A 20,649-nucleotide genomic window follows, 5' to 3' on the forward strand; every position below is an offset into this window, starting at 1 on the left:
TTGTAACTGTATTACAGAATTATACTAGAAACCAATTTGATATTATTTGTTTGGCTTGCAATGTGACTCATTTTTACATTCTAGAAGCTACATTTATTTTCACTGAAGATCCTATTCTTCACAGGCAAATGGAATATGTTCATTTTGCACCTTATTCATTGAGTAAAGTGTTATGTATATAATCAATCCTGGTTGCATCCCCATGGCAATAATCTAACCAATCAGAATCTACCAACCTATTTGAAATCGATAAATTACACAAAACAGTTAACAAATCTTGCTGTATCTTCAACCAAATGTAGTCCAAGCAATCAGCATGGATTCTTCTCATGCAGAATACAAGTTGTTTTTTGTTACATTTCAGGTCTGATAAATACAAGATGAAAAGCTTCAATTTCATGTGTCTTCTTAGTAATGTTTAGTAGTACTACCAAGCAATTACATTAAAAAGTTATTGGTTGTTGTCTGATTCATAGGAGTAAGGAACTGTTGAGCAGGAGTCATTCAGCTATTATGGCCTGCTCTACTATTCTAGATCATGGCTGATCACCTACTCCAACTCCATATTACTGCACTATTCTCATAATATCATTAGCAAATAGAAATCTATCTTCAATTTACTTGATGAATAACCTTCTCCTGTCTGCTGGGACAGAGAATTCCACAGTTTCATAGAATCCCCACAGTCTGGAAACAGCCCATTTGACCCAACAACTCCACACCGAGCCTCCAAAGAGTAACCCAGGCCCATTCCTCTACCACTCTATAATTACCCTTGCCTTATGGACCTAGCCTACACATCTCAGAACACTAGGGGCAATTTAGCATGGCCAATTCACCTAACCTGCACATCTTTTGGATTGTGGAAGGAAACTGGTGCACCCGGAGAAAACCCACGCAGACACAGGGAAAATGTGCAAACTCCACACAGACTGTCACCTGAGGTTCGGATTGAACCCAAGTCCCTGCCACGGTGAAGCAGCAGTGCTAACCACTGAGCTACCATGCCATCCATGATGCACCACCCTTTGAGTGAAAACATAATCTCCTTATCCCAGGCTTAAATGGCTTTCCCTTTTTTTTTGTAACTGTGTCGTCTGTTTCCAGAAGCCACAACCAGGTGAAGCATCCTTTCTGCATCTATTCTGAGTATTCCTTTAAAAAGTTAAAAGTTCTATGAGTTTCTTCTAAACGTTTCTCTGCTCATTCTTCTAAACTGCAGCAAATAAAGATACAATCTATTTATTATTAGTCCAACTACATCCGGAATAAATGCAAAGCTTCACTGTACTCCCTCTTTGGCAAATTTATCCTTCCTTAGGCAAAGGAACTGGAACAGCACAAAATACTCCACGTGCATTCTGACCAATATTCTGTCTAATTGAAGCAATAATTCTTTGCTGTTGTATTCAAATCCTGTTGAGATAAAGGTTAACATATTGTTTGCCTTCTGGTTGCTTGCTGCAACTTCATTCTAGCTTTCATTGATTTACTATCAAGGGCATCTAGGTAGCATTTTCTCTCATTTTCATCCCAGCTGAACTGGCCTTAAAGGCCCATCTGCAGCAGTGACTTCCAGAATTGGGAATCACTGTTACAGTCAACATGCTGCTACTGATTGCTGTGTATGGAAGACTGGAATAGCTATGTACACATGCAGCTGTGCAGCTGAAAGGGAGTGTTACATCTTGGTTCCTTTGGACATCAATATTTTCCAATCTCTCACCATTTTAGAAATTTTATTCATCTTTGTTCTATCTACCAAGATGGATAATCTCACAGTTATAAATCTCTTAGGTCCAAATTCTCCATGACTAATATTTCCAACAAGTTTTGTATGATCTACAAACTTGGTAATATTACAATGGACTCCCACATCTAAATTATTGATATAGATATGAACAGCTGGGGCCCAAGCACTGATCCTTGTGGTAACTTATTGACAATAACCTCTGTTGGTTGGCTTAGTTAGCTGGACCGACAAGAGGATGGAAGAACAGCAAGCCAGGCAGCATCAGGAGGTGGAAACGTCGATGTTTCGGGAGTAACCCTTCTTCAGTACTGGGAATGGGTGTGGGGGAGCTGCAGATAAAAGGAGTGGCAGGGGCAGGATGATGAAGTGGGAATCGGTGAAGACATGGCTGGTCAATGAGAGGAATGAATCCGGTTGGTGGCAGGGAGGAATGGAAGGGAGAGAGAGGGGCTAGGAAGGGAGTCAGAGGATGGGAAGGAGCTTATTTGACATTGAGTGCTGCAATGTTGAGTCCTCCAGGCTGTACGCTGCCTAGGCAGAGATGAGGTGTTGTTCCTCTAATTTGTGGTTTGGTTCGTTGTGGCAATGGAGGAGGCCAAGGATGGTCATGTCAGAAAGGGAGTGGGAAGGGGAATTCAAATGGGCAGTGACTGAGAGGACCGGTCGGCTGCTGCAAGCCCAGCTGAGATGCTGAGCGAACTGTTCCCTAAGTTTACGTTTGATCTCCCTGATGTGGAGAAGATCACATTGGGAGCACCTGATGCAGTAAACTAGGTTGGAAGAGAGGCAGGTGAGTCTTTGTCTCACCTGGAAGGACTGTTTGAGGCCCTGGATGGAGGTGAGGGGGGTTGTGTACTGGCAGGTTTTGCATCTTTTCTGGTTGCAGGGGAAGGTACCTGGGGGTTCGGGGGTGTTGATGAGGAGAGTGGCGCAAAACAAGGACTGTCAAAGCGAACGGTCCTTGTGGAAGGCAGAGAGGGGTGGGGAGGGGAAGAGGTACTGGGGTCTAGTTGGAGTTGACAGAAGCGTTTAAGGATGACGCATTGGATGCGGAGACTGGTGGTGTGGTAGGTAAGGACAAGGGGGACTCTGTCATTATTGTGTTGGCGGGGGCTTCAGAGCAGTGGAACGGGGAATGGAGGTGGAGCGGTCAAGGGCTGTGTGGATGACGGAGGGAAAGCATGTTGTTCGAAATAGGTGGATATCTTGGATGCTCGCGAGTGGAATGTCTCCTCGTGCAAGCAGATGCAGCGGAGGTGAAGGAATTGGGAGAATGGGATGGAGTTCTTGCAGGATACTGGGTGTGAGGAGGTGTAGTCCAGGTAGTTATGTGAGTCTGTGGGTTTGTAGTAAATGTCCATCTGGAGACAGTCACTAGAGATGGAAATGGAGAGGTCAAGAAGGGGGAGGGAGGTGTCCAAGATGGACCAAGTCAATTTGAAGGCAGGGTGGAAATTGTGGGCGAAGTCGATGGACGACTCCAGTTCAGCTTGAGTGCAGGACACTGCACTGCTGCAGTCATCGCTGTAACAGCAGAACAGTTGGGGCACAGTGCCTGTGTAGGGAATGAAGATGGAGTGTTCGACATAGCAAATATCCCACCCAGTATCTTCCCCTGGTACCTTCCCCTACATCCAAAATAGATGCAAAACCTGTCAGTACACCACCCCCCCACCTCCATCCAGGGCCCTAAGCAGTCCTTCCAGGTGAGACAGGGGTTCGCCTGCCTCTCTTCTAACCTAGTTTACTGCATCAGGTGCTCCTAATGTGGTCTTCTCTGCATCAGGGAGACCGAACATAAACTCAGGGAATGGATCAACAAGCATCTCAGCCAGGCACACAAGGGTTGTCTGGACCTCCTCGTCACTGCCCTTCCCACTCCCTTTCGGATATGATCATCCTTGGCCTCCTCAGTTGCCACAATGAACCAAACTGCATATTGGAGGAACAACACCTCACCTACCACCTGGGCAGCCTATAGTCCGGAGGACTCAACATTGAGTACAGCAATTTCAAATAACCTCCCTTCCCATCCCCTGACTCCTTTCCCAGCCCTTCCCCCTCCCTTCCACTCCTCCCAGCCACCTACTGGATTCATTCCTCCCATTGACCAACCAGGTTGTACCTTCTACCTGTCTTCACCTAGCCCCACTTCACCATCCTGCCCCTGCCACCCCTTTTATCTGCAGCTCCCCTTAAACCCTTTCCCAGTCCTGAAGAAAGGTTACACCCGAAACGTTGCCTTCTCTACCTCCTAATGTTGCCGGGATTGCTGTGTTCTTCCAGCCTCCTGCCTGCCTACTTGGGATTCGAGCATGTGCAGTTTTTTTTCCTCTCTAACTTAGTTGATTGGACAGCTAAATTGCACTGGAGACAGTGAGGTCTGTAGATGCTGGAGATCAGAGTTGAGTGTGTTGCTGGAAAAGCACAGTAGGTCAGGCAGATCCGAGGAGCAGGAAAATCAATGTTTTGGTATTGAGCCCTTCATCAGGAATCAACTGAGTTACAATGCAGAATGATGCCAACAGTGAGTGTGTAATTCCTACACTAGTAGAGGGAAATATAACGGAATCTCCTTCTCAACCACTCGCCTTGCCTAAAGGATGGCGATCCTCAGGGTAAACTCCTCTCTAATGAGAGAGCAGCCCTATGATATGGTAGGACTATTGCAATGTAAATTTTAATAACCTGAGAATGAACCATTTATTCGTATTCTCTGCTTTATATGTGTTATCTAATCCTCAATCCAGCTAGTACATGATCACCAATGCTTATGATTTAATTTTGTTTTCTAACCTCTTGTGTGAGACTTTATCAAAAACCTTCTGAAAGTTCCAACGCACCATGTTCACTGGGTGACTCTTATTGACTTTGCTCATAATGTCAACCATAGTGTCTAGGGCCCTTGTTTAGTCATGAGGGCTATGTCTGTCAGTTTGGGGGCTCCTGGCAGGAAAAATCCTGTATAAATACGGGTTTTGTTATGACTTGATATAATTCTATTTTGAATGCTTATTTGTTTATTTATTTACTTACTTTTTTTGCTCTCTTTTTGTTGTTGGTTATGTACTATACTGTAGTTTTTTTTATTAATATATAGAGATTTTCTTCTCATATTTTGTGTTTTAGTAGTTTGTAGAGTAGATTAGTAGCTAGCTTTTTTATATTGATATTGTCACTGTTACTGTAAACTGATTGCTCTATTTTGCATTAGTTTTATAATTTTGAAAAATACCTAAAATCTCTTTTTAAAAACTCTATCACATTTGTCAAACTGGATTTCCCTTTTTAAATTCATGTTGATTCTGTCCAATCAGACATTTATTTTCGATATTTCCAGTAATCACAGCCTTTCTCTTGGCTTTGTTTCATTTTATAATGCACCAAGTTGACGTTGAGACTGGTTAGGTTATACACTTCTCCTGTTACATTGTATATATCGTCTTGACAATAAATAATTCAGTATTGTTAAATAATTTGTGTTTGTTATATTCTTTAGTGCTCCAAGGCTTATTCAAGTGAGTTTTTGGATACTTATGAAGCCCATCATATGGCAGTGGATGCCTTACACTGGAATACATTCCATCCAGAAATTTTCATTTCGTGTAGTTCTGATTGGACAGTGAAGATTTGGGATCACAATTTAAAGTAAGTGCAAATTGGGAAGGTGAATGCTGTACTGCATCATTGGACAAATGCACTGGATCTGAAACCATATCTCACTGATTAGAAAGGAATCTCAATCATTTTGCTTCAAAAATAAAACCAATGTAATTTGTGAAAATTAATAATATTTAATTTAGCTTCAGAATTTGCAATCATTCCTGTTTATTTATTGTCATGAATTCACTCCAATGCCTCCTACTTTATCGCTCCTCTCTCCCCTTTGCAACCCCTCACCACCACACTCCCCACCCTTTGCAATGTCACATCTCCCATTTTGCAGCTGCCCTTCCAACTTTGCAGCCTCACTGCTCCCTCCTTGGCCTCACTCATCCCTTTCCCCAAAATTGTTCCCTATGCCTTTAACTCTCCAGCCACACTCCTATCCTGACGCTACCACTATTGTCCTCCAATCTTATTTCTGAACTCTTATCTTCTGAGCTTCCCAATGACAAACAGTGTATAGATAAGCTGAATAGCCAAGGTCTTTTCCCAGGGTAGGGGAATCCAAGACTAGAAGGCATCGGCTTAAGGTGTGAGGGGAAAAATTTAAAAGGGACGCGAGAGAAAACTTTTTCATACCTAGGGTGGTGCATGGATGGAATGAGCTGCCAGTGGAAGTGTGAGAGGCACATTGTAATACTTAAAAGACAGGTACATAGATAGGAAGGGTTTAAAAGGGGTATGGGCCAAACTAAGGCAAATGGAACTAGTCAGTTTAGGAAACCCAGTAGGTGTAGACGAGTGGATTGAAATGCCTATATCCATGCTGTTTGACTCTATGACTTAATGACTCTGTAACTAGATAAGGTAGGAAGGATCAAGGTCCCATTGTACTTGGAGATAACCTTCTTCACTGTCTACTACATCACCAATTTTGGTGTCATCTGCAAACTTACTAGCCCTGCCTCCTATATTCAAATCCAAATCGTTTATATAAATGGCAAAAAGCAGTGGACCCAGCACCGATCCTTGTGGCACTCCACTGGTCACAGGACTCCAGTCTGAAAAGCAACCCTCCGCCACTACCTTCATCCTTCTACCTTTGAGCCAGTTCTGTATCCAAATGGCTAGTTCTCCCTGTATTCCATGTCATCTAACCTTGATAAGTACTCTACCATGAGGACCCTTGTTGTACGCCATACTGAAGTCCATATAGATCACATTTGCCACTCTGCCCTCATCAATCCTCTTTGTTACTTCTTCAAAAAACTCAATCAAGTTAGTGAAACATGATTTCCCATGCATTACATCATGTTGACTATCCCTAATTAGACCTTGCCTTTCCAAATACATGTAAATCCTGTCCCTAGGAACCTCACCAACAACTTGTCCACCACTGATGTCAGGCTCACCGGTGTATAGTTCCCTGGCTTGTCCTTACCACCTTTCTTAAATAATGGTGCCACGTTAGCAAAATCTCCATTCTTCTGGCACCTCACCTGCAGCTGTCAATGATACAAATATCTCAGCAAGGGGCCCAGCAATCACTTCTCTAGCTTCCTGCAGAGTTCTAGTGTACACCTGATCAGGTCCCAGGGATTTATCCACTTTTATGCATTTTAAGACATCCAGCACCTCTCCTCTGTAATATGGACATTTTTCAAGATGTCTCTATTTATTTCCCTACATTCCATATCTTCCATATCCTTCTCCACAGTGCAAAATACTCATTTAGTATCTCCCCCATCTCCTCTGGTTCCACACATAGGCAGTCTTGCTGATCATTAAGGGGCCGTATTATCTTCACGGTTAGTCTTTTGTCCTTAATGTATTTTTAGAATCCCTTTGAATTCTTCTTAACCCTATTTATCCAAGTTATCTCATGACACCTTTTTGCCCTCCTGACTTCCTTCTTGTGTATACTTCTATTGCCTTTATACTCTTCCAGGGATTTACTCAATCTCTGATGTCTATACCTGGTATATGCTTCCTTTTTCTTGACCAAAACCACCATTCCCTACACCTACCAGTCTTGTCCTTCACCCTAACAGGAGCATACTGTCTCTGGACGCTGGTTATTTCCTGTTTGAAGGCTTCCCATTTTTCCAGCTGTCTCTTTTCCTGTGAATATCGCCCCCAATGAACTTTTGAAAGTTCTTGCCTTCCTCCAATTTAGAACTTTAACTTTTAGATCCAGTCTATTCTTTTCCGTCAATATTTTAGAACTAGCAGAATTATGCTCCCTTGCCCCAAAGTGCTCCCCCACTGACACCTCAGCCACCTGCCCTGCCTTATTTCCACCTTGGAGTGCAAGTTCATAGCTCCTTGAAAGTGGAGTTGCAAGTAGATAGGATAGTGAAGAAGGCGTTTGGTCTGCTTTCTTTTATTGGTCAGAGTATTGAGGACAGGAGCTGGGGAGGTCATGTTGCGGCTATACAGGACATTGGTTAGGTCACTGTTGGAATATTGCGTGCAATTCTGGTCTCCTTCCTATCGGAAAGATGTTGTGAAACTTGAAAGGGTTCAGAAAAGATTTACAAGGGTGTTGCCAGGGTTGGAGGATTTGAGCTATAGGGAGAGGCTGAACAGGCTGGAGCTGTTTTCCCTGGAACATGGGAGGCTGAGGGGTGACCTTATAGAGGTTTACAAGATTATGAGGGGCATGGAGAGGGTAAATAGACAAATTCTTTTCCCTGGAATCAGGGAGTCCAGAACTAGAGGGCATAGGTTTAGGATGAGAGGGGAAAGATATAAAAGAGGCTTATGGGGCAACTTTTTCACACAGAGAGTGGTACATGTATGGAATGAGCTGCCAGAGGAAGTGGTGGAGGCTGGTACAATTGCAACATTTAAGAGGCGTTTGGATGGGTATATGAATAGGAAGGGTTTGGAGGGATACGTGCTGGGTGCTGGTAGGTGGGACTAGATTGAGTTGGGATATCTGGTCGGCATGGACGGGTTGGACCGAAGCATCTGTTTCCATGCTGTACATCTCTATGACTCTAATAGGTCAAGTTTTTCCCCTCCTCTGGTAGATCCGTCCACACACTGAATCAGAAAATGTTCTTGTACACACTTACCAGATTCTTCTCCATCCAAGCCCTTAACACTCTGGCAGTTCCAGTCTATGGAAAGTTAAAATCCACTGCCATTACCACTCTATTATTCTTACAGTTAACTGAGATCTCCCTAAAGATTTGTTTCTCAATTTGCCACTGCCTATTGTGGGGGTCTATGTGCAATCCCAATAAGGTAATATCCCTTTCTTGTTTCTCAGTTCCACCCAAATACCTTCCCTGGACGTACTCCCAGGAATATCCTCTCTAAGTACAGCTGTAATGTTATTCTTAATCAAAAATGCCAAATACCCTCCTCTCTTGACCCCCATTCTATCCTTCCTATAGCATCTATACCCTGGAACATTAAGCTGCCAGTCCAGAGTTATATCTCTGTAATCACTATTATATCCCAGTCCCACATTTACAACTATGCCCTCAGTTGATGTGCCTTACCTGTGAGGTTGAAATAAATGCAGTGTAATTTGTCAGGCCTACCTCTTTCCCTGCTTTGTTTCTGTCTGCCCTGACTGTTTGACTTGCTTCTTTTCCTAACTGCACCAGTCTGAGACTGATCCCCTTTCTCATTATCTCCCTGGGTCCCACCCCATCTCACACACACACACACACACACACACACACACACACACACACACACACACACACACACACACACACACACACACACACCCTTACTAGCTCTAGCAAATCTCCTTTCTAGTATATTAGTCTCATTCCAATACAGGTGTAATCCATCCTTCTTATACAAGTCAGTTCTACCCTAGAAGAGATTCTAATGAACCAAAATATGAATTATTTTCCCCTGCCCCAGCTGCTCAGCCATGCATTCATCTTCTAGGTCAAGTTGGCAAAAGGAGGGAGAAAGTGTTGGGTATTCTAAAAGGCATTAAGGTGGCCAAGTCACCAGGTCTGGATGGGATCTATCGCAGGTTATTGAGGGAAGCATGAGAGGAAATGACTGTGGCTTTAACAGATATCTTATCAGCATCCTTGAACAATGGGGACATCCCAGAGGACTGGAGAATTGCTAATGTCCCCTTATTTAAGAAAGGTAGTAGGGATAATCCAGATAATTACAGACCTATGAGCCTGATGTCAGTGGTAGGGAAGCTGCTGGAAAAGATAATAAGGGATAGGATGTCTACCCATTTGGAAGAAAATGGGCTCATCAGTGATAGGAAGCATGGTTTTGTGCTGGGAAGGTCATGTCTTACCAACTTAATAGAATTCTTTGAAGAGGTGACAAAGTTGGTTGATGAGGGAAGGGATGTAGATGTCATATATATGAAATTTAGTCAGGCATTTGGCAAGGTTCCCCATGGTAGGCTGATGGAGAAGGTGAAGTTGCATGGGGTCCAGGGGGTTCTAGCTAGATGGATAGGTGGATGAACTGGTTGGGCAACAAAAGACAGAGAGTAGTAGTGGAAGGGAGCTTCTCAAAATGGAGACCTGTGAGTAGTGGTGTTCCACAGGGATCCATGCTGGGGCATTTGTTGTTTGTGATATACATAAATAATTTGGAGGAAGGTGTAGGTTGCCTCATTAGCAAGCTTGCAGATGACAGTAAGATTGATGGGGTAGCAGATAGTGAAGGGGACTGTCAGAGAATACAGCAGAATATAGATAGATTGAGAGTGGGCAGAAAAATGGCAGATGGAGTTCAATCCAGACAAATGCGAGGTGATGCATTTTGGAAGATATAATTCAAGAGCGAACAATACAGTAAATGGAAAAGTCCTGAAGAAAATTGATGTACTGGGTGTTCTGATCCATTGTTCCCTGAAGGTGGCAATGCAGATCAGTAGAGTGGTCAAGAAGGCATAAGGCGTTATGTTACAGTTCTATAAGACTTTGGTTCAGCCACATTTGGAATACTGTGTGCAATTCTGATCACCACATTACCAAAAAAATGATGCTTTGGAGAGGGTGCAGAGGAGGTTCACCAGGATGTTGCCTGGCATGGAGGTTGCTAGCTATGAGGAGAGGTTGAGTAGATTAGGATTATTTTCATTGGAAAGACGGAGGTTGAGAGGGGACCTGATTGAGGCCTACAAAATCTTGAGAGGTGTAGACAGGGTGGACTGCAAGAAACTTTTTTCCCAGAGTGAAGGACTCAGTTACTAGGGGTCACAAGTTCAAAGTGAGAGGGGAAATGCTTAGGGGAGATATGCACAGAAAGCTCTTCACACAGAGGGTGGTGGGTGCCTGGAACGCATTGCCAGTGGAGGTGATAGGGTTGAGAACGATAATGTCATTTAAGACACATACATGGGCAGGGAGCAAAGGGATACAGATCCTTTAAAAACAGGCAGAAAGTTTAGATAGAGGATCTGGATTGATGTGGGCTTGGAGGGCCAAAGGGCCTGTTCCTGTGCTGTAATTTTCCTTGTTCTTTATTCTCTATCCTCCTATTCTTACTCTCACTAGCTCGTGAAGTAATCCAGATACTACTACACTCAAGGATCTACTTTTTAACCTCCTGCCTAATTTACTATCATTTTGTATAAGAAAGCTATCAACCAAAGAATAACCCCATTTACAAAAATGTATTTACATAATATTTCACAAAATCTGTCTGAATATAAAAGAAGAAATGAAGTTTTAATACTTAGTGAAAGATACTGCTGAGAAAGAGTGCTATGAATGACTACTACAAGAACCCAACCAACCCAAGAAATATACTACTGGTTTAATATAAAGTCACATTATTTTAATCATGGTTGATGTGTATTTTCCTTCAGGAACCCAATGTTCACGTTTGATCTTAATGCACCAGTTGGCGATGTTACTTGGTCACCGTACTCTTCAACTGTGTTTGCTGCCGTTACAACAAATGGAAAGGTAATTACATAGTAATAATAAAAACAAAGAACTGTGGATATTGGAAATCTAAAACAAACAGAAAATGCTGGAGAAACTCAGCAGTTCTAGCAGCATATGTTGAGAGAGAAGCAGAGTTAAATGTAGGGGAATGAGTCTGGGTGGGTGCGCTTCGGAGGGTCGGTGTGGGCTTGTTGGGCCGAAGGGCCTGTTTCCACACTGTAAGTAATCTAATCTAATGTTTCGAGTCCAGTGACACTTCATCAGAACACTCTGCTAAAGGGTCACTGGACTCAAAATATTAACCATGCTTTTCTCTCTACATATGCTGCCAGATCTTCTGAATGTTTCTACCACACTGTGTAATGAAAAAGATATTTGCATTTATTTAGATTATGAAAGATCGTTTTCCATGTCAGGATCAATTAATTATTCAAATTTTGTACAGTTACTGTCTTAAAGATACAAGCAGGTTGTTATTCCAGTCTGATAACTGGGTAAACAGTGCTGGAGAACAGAAATATTTAATTCTGTAATTTCAGTATCAAAGGTAATTATTGGCATGATGTACACTGAAGCTTCTTGATCAATGTCTGGATATTCCTGAATTGGTGTAACATCAATGTTACAACATCTAGGGAAAGAGAGAAGTTCAGAGGGAAAAAGAGTTCTGATTTAAGAAAAAGGTGGGCAGATTTATAACTTTGACTGAAGTTGACTGGAAACTATTCAGATAAAATCTTGTTCTTTTGATACTCAATGTGGAGTTAGGGATAAATGCTGGCCAGTGTTTCTTTTTCAAAAGATGGCATTCTTCTTAGCCAACTACATGTTAACGTGAGGGTACAACACCAAACTAAATGGGCAGGTGGTCTGGTGGTTCTGTCCCCTGCCATGATCGTCTGGAATCAACTTTCAGGCAACATATTTAAAAGGCATCTGGATAGTATTTCACTTCCTGCAACCCAAGATCCTCACTTACTATCTGTTCATCACCCTCACCCATTGTGGAGAGATCAGAGACTTGGGAAAAAGGAACAACATGATTTATCAACACCTCCCTAAAAGGCTGATATCAGGCTAAAAAACACTGCAAAAAAGTTTTCAGCAACTTAAAGGGTTTTCAAATGTTTGTCTCCCATTTATTTAAAATGGTAATTAAAATAGTGAACGCTAGAAAAATTCCAGTGATTCATTGTAATGTGTTACAATTTGGTTGAAATTCTAAACACAATGGGATGTTATTCTACATGCTGTTTTGTGATATATGATACAAAAGAGATGAAAATAAGTTAAGAGGCAAGAAATCCTTTATATGTTTCATCAACTGCCAGCAGTAAATGCTCTTCAGCAGGTCTTTCACTGCCCACATATGTGGGTGGCAGGAATGATTGGATCATGTAATATATAAAACAAAATATCATCAGTCTCTCAAGTTCTGGTTAAAGTTGGGTGGGGATCAAGCCTAAAACCTCATCTGCTTTGACGAAATGCAGTTCAAACTAACACAAAATTACTTCTTTCACAAACATGTCAAGGATAATAGAACAACATTTTGATGCAGTCTTATAGATAGCTACACTTAAATGACATAAGATGCTAGTTTTATGTGATTTGAAGAACTATAATTTTCACTTTCACTGTTTTCTCTTCCCTTAACTACCAGAATTTGGATATTTTTTCTAACAAGAATACTGAGACATAAATAATAGATGTAGGATTAGACCAGGAAAAAGAATTATTAGTAGTATGGTCTGCTTCAGCAAGGTTTCATAGTTTAATCATATCGGCCGGGCGCAGACTTGTCCAGCAACACAGAGGTTAAAAGCTATTGTGTTCCTTGGAGAAATTGTGCAATTGAATTTGAACAATAAGCAATTTTATATGTTTCTTAAGAGACAGTACAGCCTTAATTACAAAGGAAAGCCAATGAAATGTAATAAGGTGACATTATGGACAGCAGGTTAATCCAATGATATTTCTTGGGAAACAGTATTGTTTTACGCGCATTATCGTCTCATACTTGTGGTTCAAGGTTAGTCAGAATAGTCAGTTAATGTCTTATGATTCATATTATGAAGACTTCATTGTCTGCTTTATATTTTAATTCAGTTAGCTCAGCAAAGCAGAAATGCAGCTTCCAACTATTTTAGCACAATATTAACCTGAAGCCATTTTGTTATGTTACTTTATATTGAAAAGCCATTTTGTGGTTAATAAAAGCTTGCATAGATTTGTTGCTCCTGACAACAGGCTAAATCCAGATTTTAGATCCTCAAGTGCATTAAGTATAAGAGATGGGAGGCTATGTTGCAGATTTACAGGACATTAGTTTGGCCACTTTTGGAGTATTGCATGCAATTCTGGTCTCCCTGCTACAGGAAGGATGTTGTGAAATTTGAAAGGATTCAGAAAAGGTTTACGAGGATGTTGCCAGGGTTGGAGGGTTTGAGCTCTAGGGAGAAGCTGAATAGGCTGCGACTATTTTCCGTGGATTGTCGGAGCCTGAATGGTGACCTTATAGAGATTTATAAAATCATGAGGGGCATGGACAGGGTGAGTAGACAAGATCTTTTCCCCAGGGTGGTTGAGTCCAAAATGAGAGGGCATGGGTTTAAGGTGAGAGGGAAAGATTTAAAAGGGACCTAAGGGGCAACTTTTTCATGCAGAGGATGGTGCATGTATGGAATGAGCTGCCAGAGGAACTGGTGGAGGCTGGGACAAATACAACGTTTAAAAAGCATCTGAATGGGTATATGAATAGGAATGGTTAAGAGGGATATGAGCCAAATGCTGACAAATGGGACAAGACTTATATTGAATATCTGGTTGGCATGGACAAGTTGAACCGAAGGACTGTTTCCATGCTGTATATCTCTGTGGCTGTATGATTACCAGGTGATTCAGAATCTCCTCAGTTCTTGGACTAAAACAAAGTTTAAAAAAGAATGAGGAGAGGGACTGGTGTGCAAAAGGAGTTTTAGACTGAGTAGGTTCTGTGGCTACGTTCATGCCTGGAGAGGGAGTACACAGTGTCCACCAATACCCTTGATGCCTTTCTAGATGTAAAGAAAGAATTTGAACTGAGTATCAGAGAGCTATGTAGCACTGTACCACAGTGATAGTGAGAAGTGGGTACTGCAAATGCTGGAGATCAGGGTCAAGATTAGAGTTGTGCTGGAAAAGCACAGCAGTCAGGCAGCAACTGAGGAGCAGGAAAATCGATGTTTCCGGAATAATGATATTGACCCTGGTGATAGTGACCCTATCTTTGAGCCAGAAGTCCTGGATTCAAGTCAAACCTGCTTAGGAGGTGTTGAATGACAGTTGCGGACAGGTCGATCAAAAAATATTAAGACCGAGTAGGAGAACTCTTGTGATGCAGTGGTCTCTACCTCTGCGTTAGAAAGCCTGGTTTCAGACCCACCTGCTCCAGAGGTGTGTCATGACACATCTGAGCAGATTGATGAAAAATATCTGAGGACTGAGGCTCTATTTTGATTTAGCCCTCTCCCCCTCCCCCTACCTTTCCCTCACCTTTGATGATTCACTCCAATTGGCCAAATGGCCTCTTTCTTCTTCAAAACATTTCTGTGATGTGGTGCTTCATTCAGGAGAATTTTATTGATTAGCATCTTTCCAATCCAATGAGAAAGGCATTGGTGGATCTGGTTCTGGCAACTGTGATAATTCAAATGGATTAACTGATAGTACAGAATAATTTAGTAGAAGCTGATCAGTTTTTTAAATAACAGTTATTTATTGAAAATGGTCAGGAGAAATCTTGAGCAAAAACTAATTAATTGCAGTAGACTCAATTTTATTGGGATGAGACATTCTTGATGGAAAATTAATCAAGAATAATTAGCACGTTTTTGTTAAGGGGAGGTCATGTCTGACCAACCTGATTGAATTTTTTGAAGAGGTAACTAGATCTTAGGTAAGGTAAGGTAAGAGCCAATGGGATCCAAGGAAATTTGGAAATTTGGATCCTGAATTGGCTGAGTGGCAGGAAGCAGTCAGTGATGGTGATGGTCAAAGGGTATTTTTGTGACTGAAGCCTATGTTCACAGAGATAAGTGTTTGGGCCCTTGTTGGTTTTGGTTCATATAACTTAGACTTGAGTATAGGAGGGTTGATTTGTAAGTTTGCAGATGATATGATAATTGGATAGTATATAGTGAGGAGGATAGCCTTAGGTTACAGGAAGATATAGACAGGCCAGTCAGATGGGCTGATCGGTGGCAAATAGAAGTCAATCCAGATAAGTGTGAGGTGCTGCACTTGAGAAGGACAAACAAGGAAGGGAATATATGATGGATGGCAAGGCCCTGGAAAGTATTGAGAATCAGAAGGATGTTAGTGTGCCTGTCCACCGGTAGAGTAAGGTAGCAAGGACAGGCAGATAAAGTGGTTAAGAACACAAGAACATAAGAAATAGGAGCAGGCCATCTGGTCCCTCTAGCCTGCTCTGCCATTTAATAAGATCATGGCTGATCTTTTGTGAACTCAGCTCCATTTACCCACCCTCTTACCATAACACTTAATTCATTTACTGTTCAAATACCTATTTATCTTTGGCTTGAAAATGAGGTGGCCTCAACGTGGGCAGGGAATTCCGCATTCACAACCTATTGAGTGAAGATATTCCTCCTCAACACAGTACTAAATCTGTTCCCCTTATGCCTGTGCTCCCCAGTTCTAGTTTCACCTACCAGTGAAACAACATCCCTGCTTCTATTTTATCTATTCCCTTAATAATTTTATATGTTTTAATAAGATCTCCCCTCATTCTTCTATATTCCAATGAGTATAATTCCAGTCTACTCAGTCTGTCCTCACAAGCCAACCCTCTCAACTCCAAAATCAACCTAGTCAACCTCCTTTGCTCCCCTGCTCCAATACTTTCTCAGGTAAGGAGACCAAAACTGTACATAATACCCCAGGTGTGGCCTCACCAGCAATCAATCAGCTGCAGAATAATCTCCCTATTTTTAAAGCATATGGGGTATTCGCCTTTATTAGCTGAGACATGGAGTTGAATAGAAGAGAGCTTATGCTGAACATGTATAAAATGATGGTTAGGACACAGTTAGAGAATTGCATGCAGTTCTGGAATCCATATTATAGGAGAGACATGATTGCACTTGAGAGATGGCAGAGAAGATTTATGAGGATGTTATCTGGGGTGGACAGTTTTAGTTTTGAGAGAGGGACTGGATAAACTTGGATTGTTTTCCTTGGAGCAGAGGAAATTGAGAGGTGAAAAGATGGAGTTGTAGAAAATTGTGGGGGACAGGAAGAATTTTTTTCCCCTTAGTGAAGAGGTCAATGTTTAGGGGACATAGATTTAACATAACGGGGAAGGAGGTTTTGAGGGGAAAGGAGGAAAAATGAATTTGCCTAGTTGGAATCTCGAATTCATTGTCTGCAAGGATCGTAAATCTTCATAACAGTTAAGTATTTGGATGTGCACTTGTAAATGCTAAAGCATACAAAGCCACAGGCCAAGAGATGGAAAATGGGATTAGAAGAGTTAGGTGCTTGTTTTTAACCAGCACAAACTTAGTGGGCAAAAGGGCCTTTTTCTGTGCTGTAAACCTCTGACAGAACTGTAACGGGCAAAACTAACAGAATAATTAACTTTCCTTAAAGAGGGAATCGTTGAAATACAGTCCCGTGAGAGAGAAAGGTAGAGATTCAAAACTAAATCTGCCTGGATGATAAGAGATAAGGATTAAGGTGAAGTAGAAGAAGGGTGCGTCCGTCAGAGGTCATGTTGATAATAGAAATGAGAATGTAGAAAATTCAGAGGGAATGTAACAGAAAATAAAAGCAAAGAGAATTAAATAATGTTCACATCTAAAATAAGAAATGATCCCAAAATAGTCTTCTATAAACAAGTGGATTGTAAAAAATGTATGAAGAGAAGGGCGACCCATTTTTGGTTTCTACTCAGTCCTATCTTTGAAGCAAATGAGGATACTTACGATGTCACTATGAAAGAAAATAGTTAAGAAACTGAATGTACGAGTAGTGAACAACGAGGAGATATTAAAGGCTGTCTGTGGTTAAAGTTCATATGTCACAAGGACCAGATAGGATGCATCCAAGGGGACTGAGGGAAGTAAAGGTGGAAATTGTGGAGGTCCACACCATAATCTTCTAGCCCTGCTGATGGAGTTACATAAGAGATGAAAGAACTGCAAATGTTGCACCCTTGTTCTAAAACAAGCTTAGTGATATGGTTTAGTCTTGAGGGGGAGTAACTTAACTCAATGATATGGGGACTCTAGTTAAGGGAATTACTGGCTAGATTGAATTTCATTGGTGGGGGAGAGGCTAGGGAATAGCATTTTTGGAGGAGAAGATCACATGTACATTTGTGGTGATCTGAGCCATGTCTGGTGATCCCAATATTAACAACAACTGGACAAAATCTAGAGTGGAGTCAAATAGGTATTTGGTGTCTCTGAAACCGAAACATAGATTTCCTGTGGGGAGGGGTATACAGGTACTAGGCATGCAAGTCAGCACCTCCTAAAACAGTGCCTTGGCTATCCAGCAAACAAAAGGATAAACTTTCAGTTTGTAATCTGAAATGCAAGGACCATGTGCTCTGACATGTTCAAAAAAATGTACTCCATAGCAAGTGTGCAGAAAGATGGAGGGACTGACTGAGAGTCACACAAAATTGATGTCATCATTGCTGTTCTATAAGACACCAGATTAGCTGAAACAGGCTGTATTTGTGAAGCAATGACATGGAAAGAGTGCTGAAGACTACTGTAATCACATAATAGGCTTTGCAGTGAGCAAGTGGTTGGCACAATCAGTTGAGTCCAATCGTGAAATTAATTTTAATGGTCTTTCCAAGAAGGATGTTAGAAACAATATTTGGCAAAATATTAGGTATGGAGTATTGTTCACAAGATCAAACTGGCAAAATAGTACCTTTATGAAAGGCTGCTGCTGGTATTCCAAAAGAAGGAGCATTTTTGGAAGCAGAATATTTCTCATCAATGTAAGGGGCCTGGAATTTGCCCATGATTGCCTCACTTAAGGAGGATGCTATGAGGTTTCTTAAGACCATGCTTCAGAAGACTTGCTCAAGGTCATCCTTCTGTAGAGGCTGTGGTACAATATTCCTGAGTGGTTGTGATATTGAAGTTCATACAATACTTCAAGTCTACAGGTCATAGAAACAAATAAGGAGGCACTGTTAGCCTTCAAGAAGCCTGCAAAGTTTAAACCAGAAGTCTTAAAGCTGAAACCAGAACTCTTAACCTATCTAGAGGCACGTTGCTTTCAGTCTGCTATCTGCAAGCTGGCATTTAAAGCAAAGAGATAAACTTCTGAGCACTTATAGACATGCTGTTGACAAATTGCTGCAGATCAAAAATCTTTGAGAGTGGCACAGAAATAGTTTATAATGTTATTCATAAATCTTCAAAGATTTACTGCAACCTTGAATATAGTTGGAAAATGGGGGCAAACAAGACCAATTTCAGGATACATAACCCATAACCCAAAATATATGCAACATAGCTCACCCAGTCTTAGGCTGAGCAATATTCAGGTGTCCCTGTTGGCAGCTTAAAACAACTTTCTAGCTATTTGAATATATTAGTATGGAGCTAAAAGCCTATATGTACTTTTCTGTACCTATCTTTTGAACATAACTTTGAGACAACACATTTTACTTCGTTTTAACTGTTTATACAACACCAGATGACATTAATATATTATTAACAAGGTACAATATTTTTATGAGATTACACATTGAGGCATGGGAAGGTAATGCATAAATATTGTCATGGACTTGGAAAACTGAATGGCTTACTTCAGAGCTACAAATACTTCATAATGCCTTGTAATTTTGTAAAGCTTAGAGTAAAAGTCTAAAATAAAGATATGCATGTTTTTCTACAGTGTAATGATATTTGAAATAGTCTCTAAGCTAAAAGTAATGTAAGGTTAATTCAGTTCTACAGAGAGAGATGATGAAAAGCAAATTAAGACTCCAGTGACTCCATTTCAGGGTTAGAAGGATAGGGTTGGGAGATGATTAAATTCCAAAAGATTAAAGAGTCTTCTCTTACAACATAATAACTATGCAGAATAAAATCCATTTATGTTGTGTTGGTTAATTATTTTGATAGATAAAAAGCAAGTATGACTAGGATTAAGATTATCATTCTGCTGAGAATATGGAATTTGCCATCTGTGGAAAGTAACTTTGGGAATGGAGCTAGAGATGAGGATTAAAATTGGAGTGAACATTAACCACTCTCTGAGCTAGGAAAAAAATCACAGAATCACTAAAATGCTACAGCACTGAACAAGGCCTTTTCATCCAGCATGTGTATCATCCTCACTGAAGAAGCAATTTACGTGAAATAAAACAAAGCTGTGGATGCTGAAGATCTAAACAAACAAAAACCAGGAATTGCTGGAGAAACTCAGCAGGTCTGGCAGCATCCAGAGAGAGATGCAAACTTAACGTTTTGTCAGAAGAAGGGTCACTGAACTCAAACCGTAAACTGTTTCTCTCCACAGATGCTGCTAGACCTACTGAGTATCTCCAGCAATTTTTTTTTGTCTGTTTAAGTATTTACCTATAGTTCTACTTCCTGTTCTCCTTCCCAATTCTGTGCATTTTCTTTATCAAATTATAAATCAAATTCCATCTTAAATCCCTTAATTTAATCTGCCTCGGTCAAGCTGAAAACAATACACTCCAGGTCCCAACCACACACAGTGAAAATGTTTTTCCTTCAGAAACAGAATGTTCCCATTTGCAATTAAAATGTTTTGTTGAGTGAGATTCATGGCACCTGGTCTGCAAGGCTAACAGAGACCTTTATCATATAATTTTCTGCTCTTCACCTCATTAATTATGCAACACAGCTGTCTTGCACCCTTCTCAAAATCTCAGGACGAAACATCAAAATTTTCGCCACCGCCAAGAACTTGCAACATTTACACAGCTGATACCATGTTTAAAACCCAGCTGCCCTATACACCCTGTAAACTAGAAACTGCTTCCCAGCATGCTTGTGCTGGACCATTGTGACACAAAAAGTAAAGTTTATACCCCAATTCGTGAACAGGGATGCAGAGTTGCTCCAGGGACTGGAGGCCCCATCCTTTGGCCATCCGATTGGTGCAGGAGGAAATGCCATCAGTCCCAGTTAGCCTTAACCATAAAGCAGGGAGGAGAAAGTGAGGACTGCAGATGCTGGAGATCAGAATCGAGAGTGAGTTGCTGGGAAAGCACAGCAGGTCTGGCAGCATCTGAGGAGCAGGAGAAGTGACATTTCCTGATGAAGAGCTTATACCTGAAACGTCGATTCTCCTACGCCTCAGATGCTACCTGACTTGCTGTGCTTA

General features: G+C 41.3%; 1 protein-coding gene across 4 annotated transcripts in view; it reads left to right on the forward strand.

The window, feature by feature from the left end:
* The window catches only part of dnai1.2 (dynein, axonemal, intermediate chain 1, paralog 2), a 286,217-nt gene that overhangs the window by 161,941 nt on the left and 103,627 nt on the right, over positions 1-20,649 (forward strand). For all 4 annotated transcript variants that reach the window (XM_072573170.1, XM_072573160.1, XM_072573151.1 and 1 more), the window contains 2 exons: positions 5,253-5,401; positions 11,178-11,277. In XM_072573170.1, coding sequence (XP_072429271.1) covers positions 5,253-5,401; positions 11,178-11,277 — 249 coding nt within the window. The remainder of the gene's footprint in view (positions 1-5,252; positions 5,402-11,177; positions 11,278-20,649) is intronic.

This window comes from Chiloscyllium punctatum, chromosome 1 (genome assembly GCF_047496795.1).
Source record: "Chiloscyllium punctatum isolate Juve2018m chromosome 1, sChiPun1.3, whole genome shotgun sequence".
Taxonomy (NCBI): domain Eukaryota; kingdom Metazoa; phylum Chordata; class Chondrichthyes; order Orectolobiformes; family Hemiscylliidae; genus Chiloscyllium; species Chiloscyllium punctatum.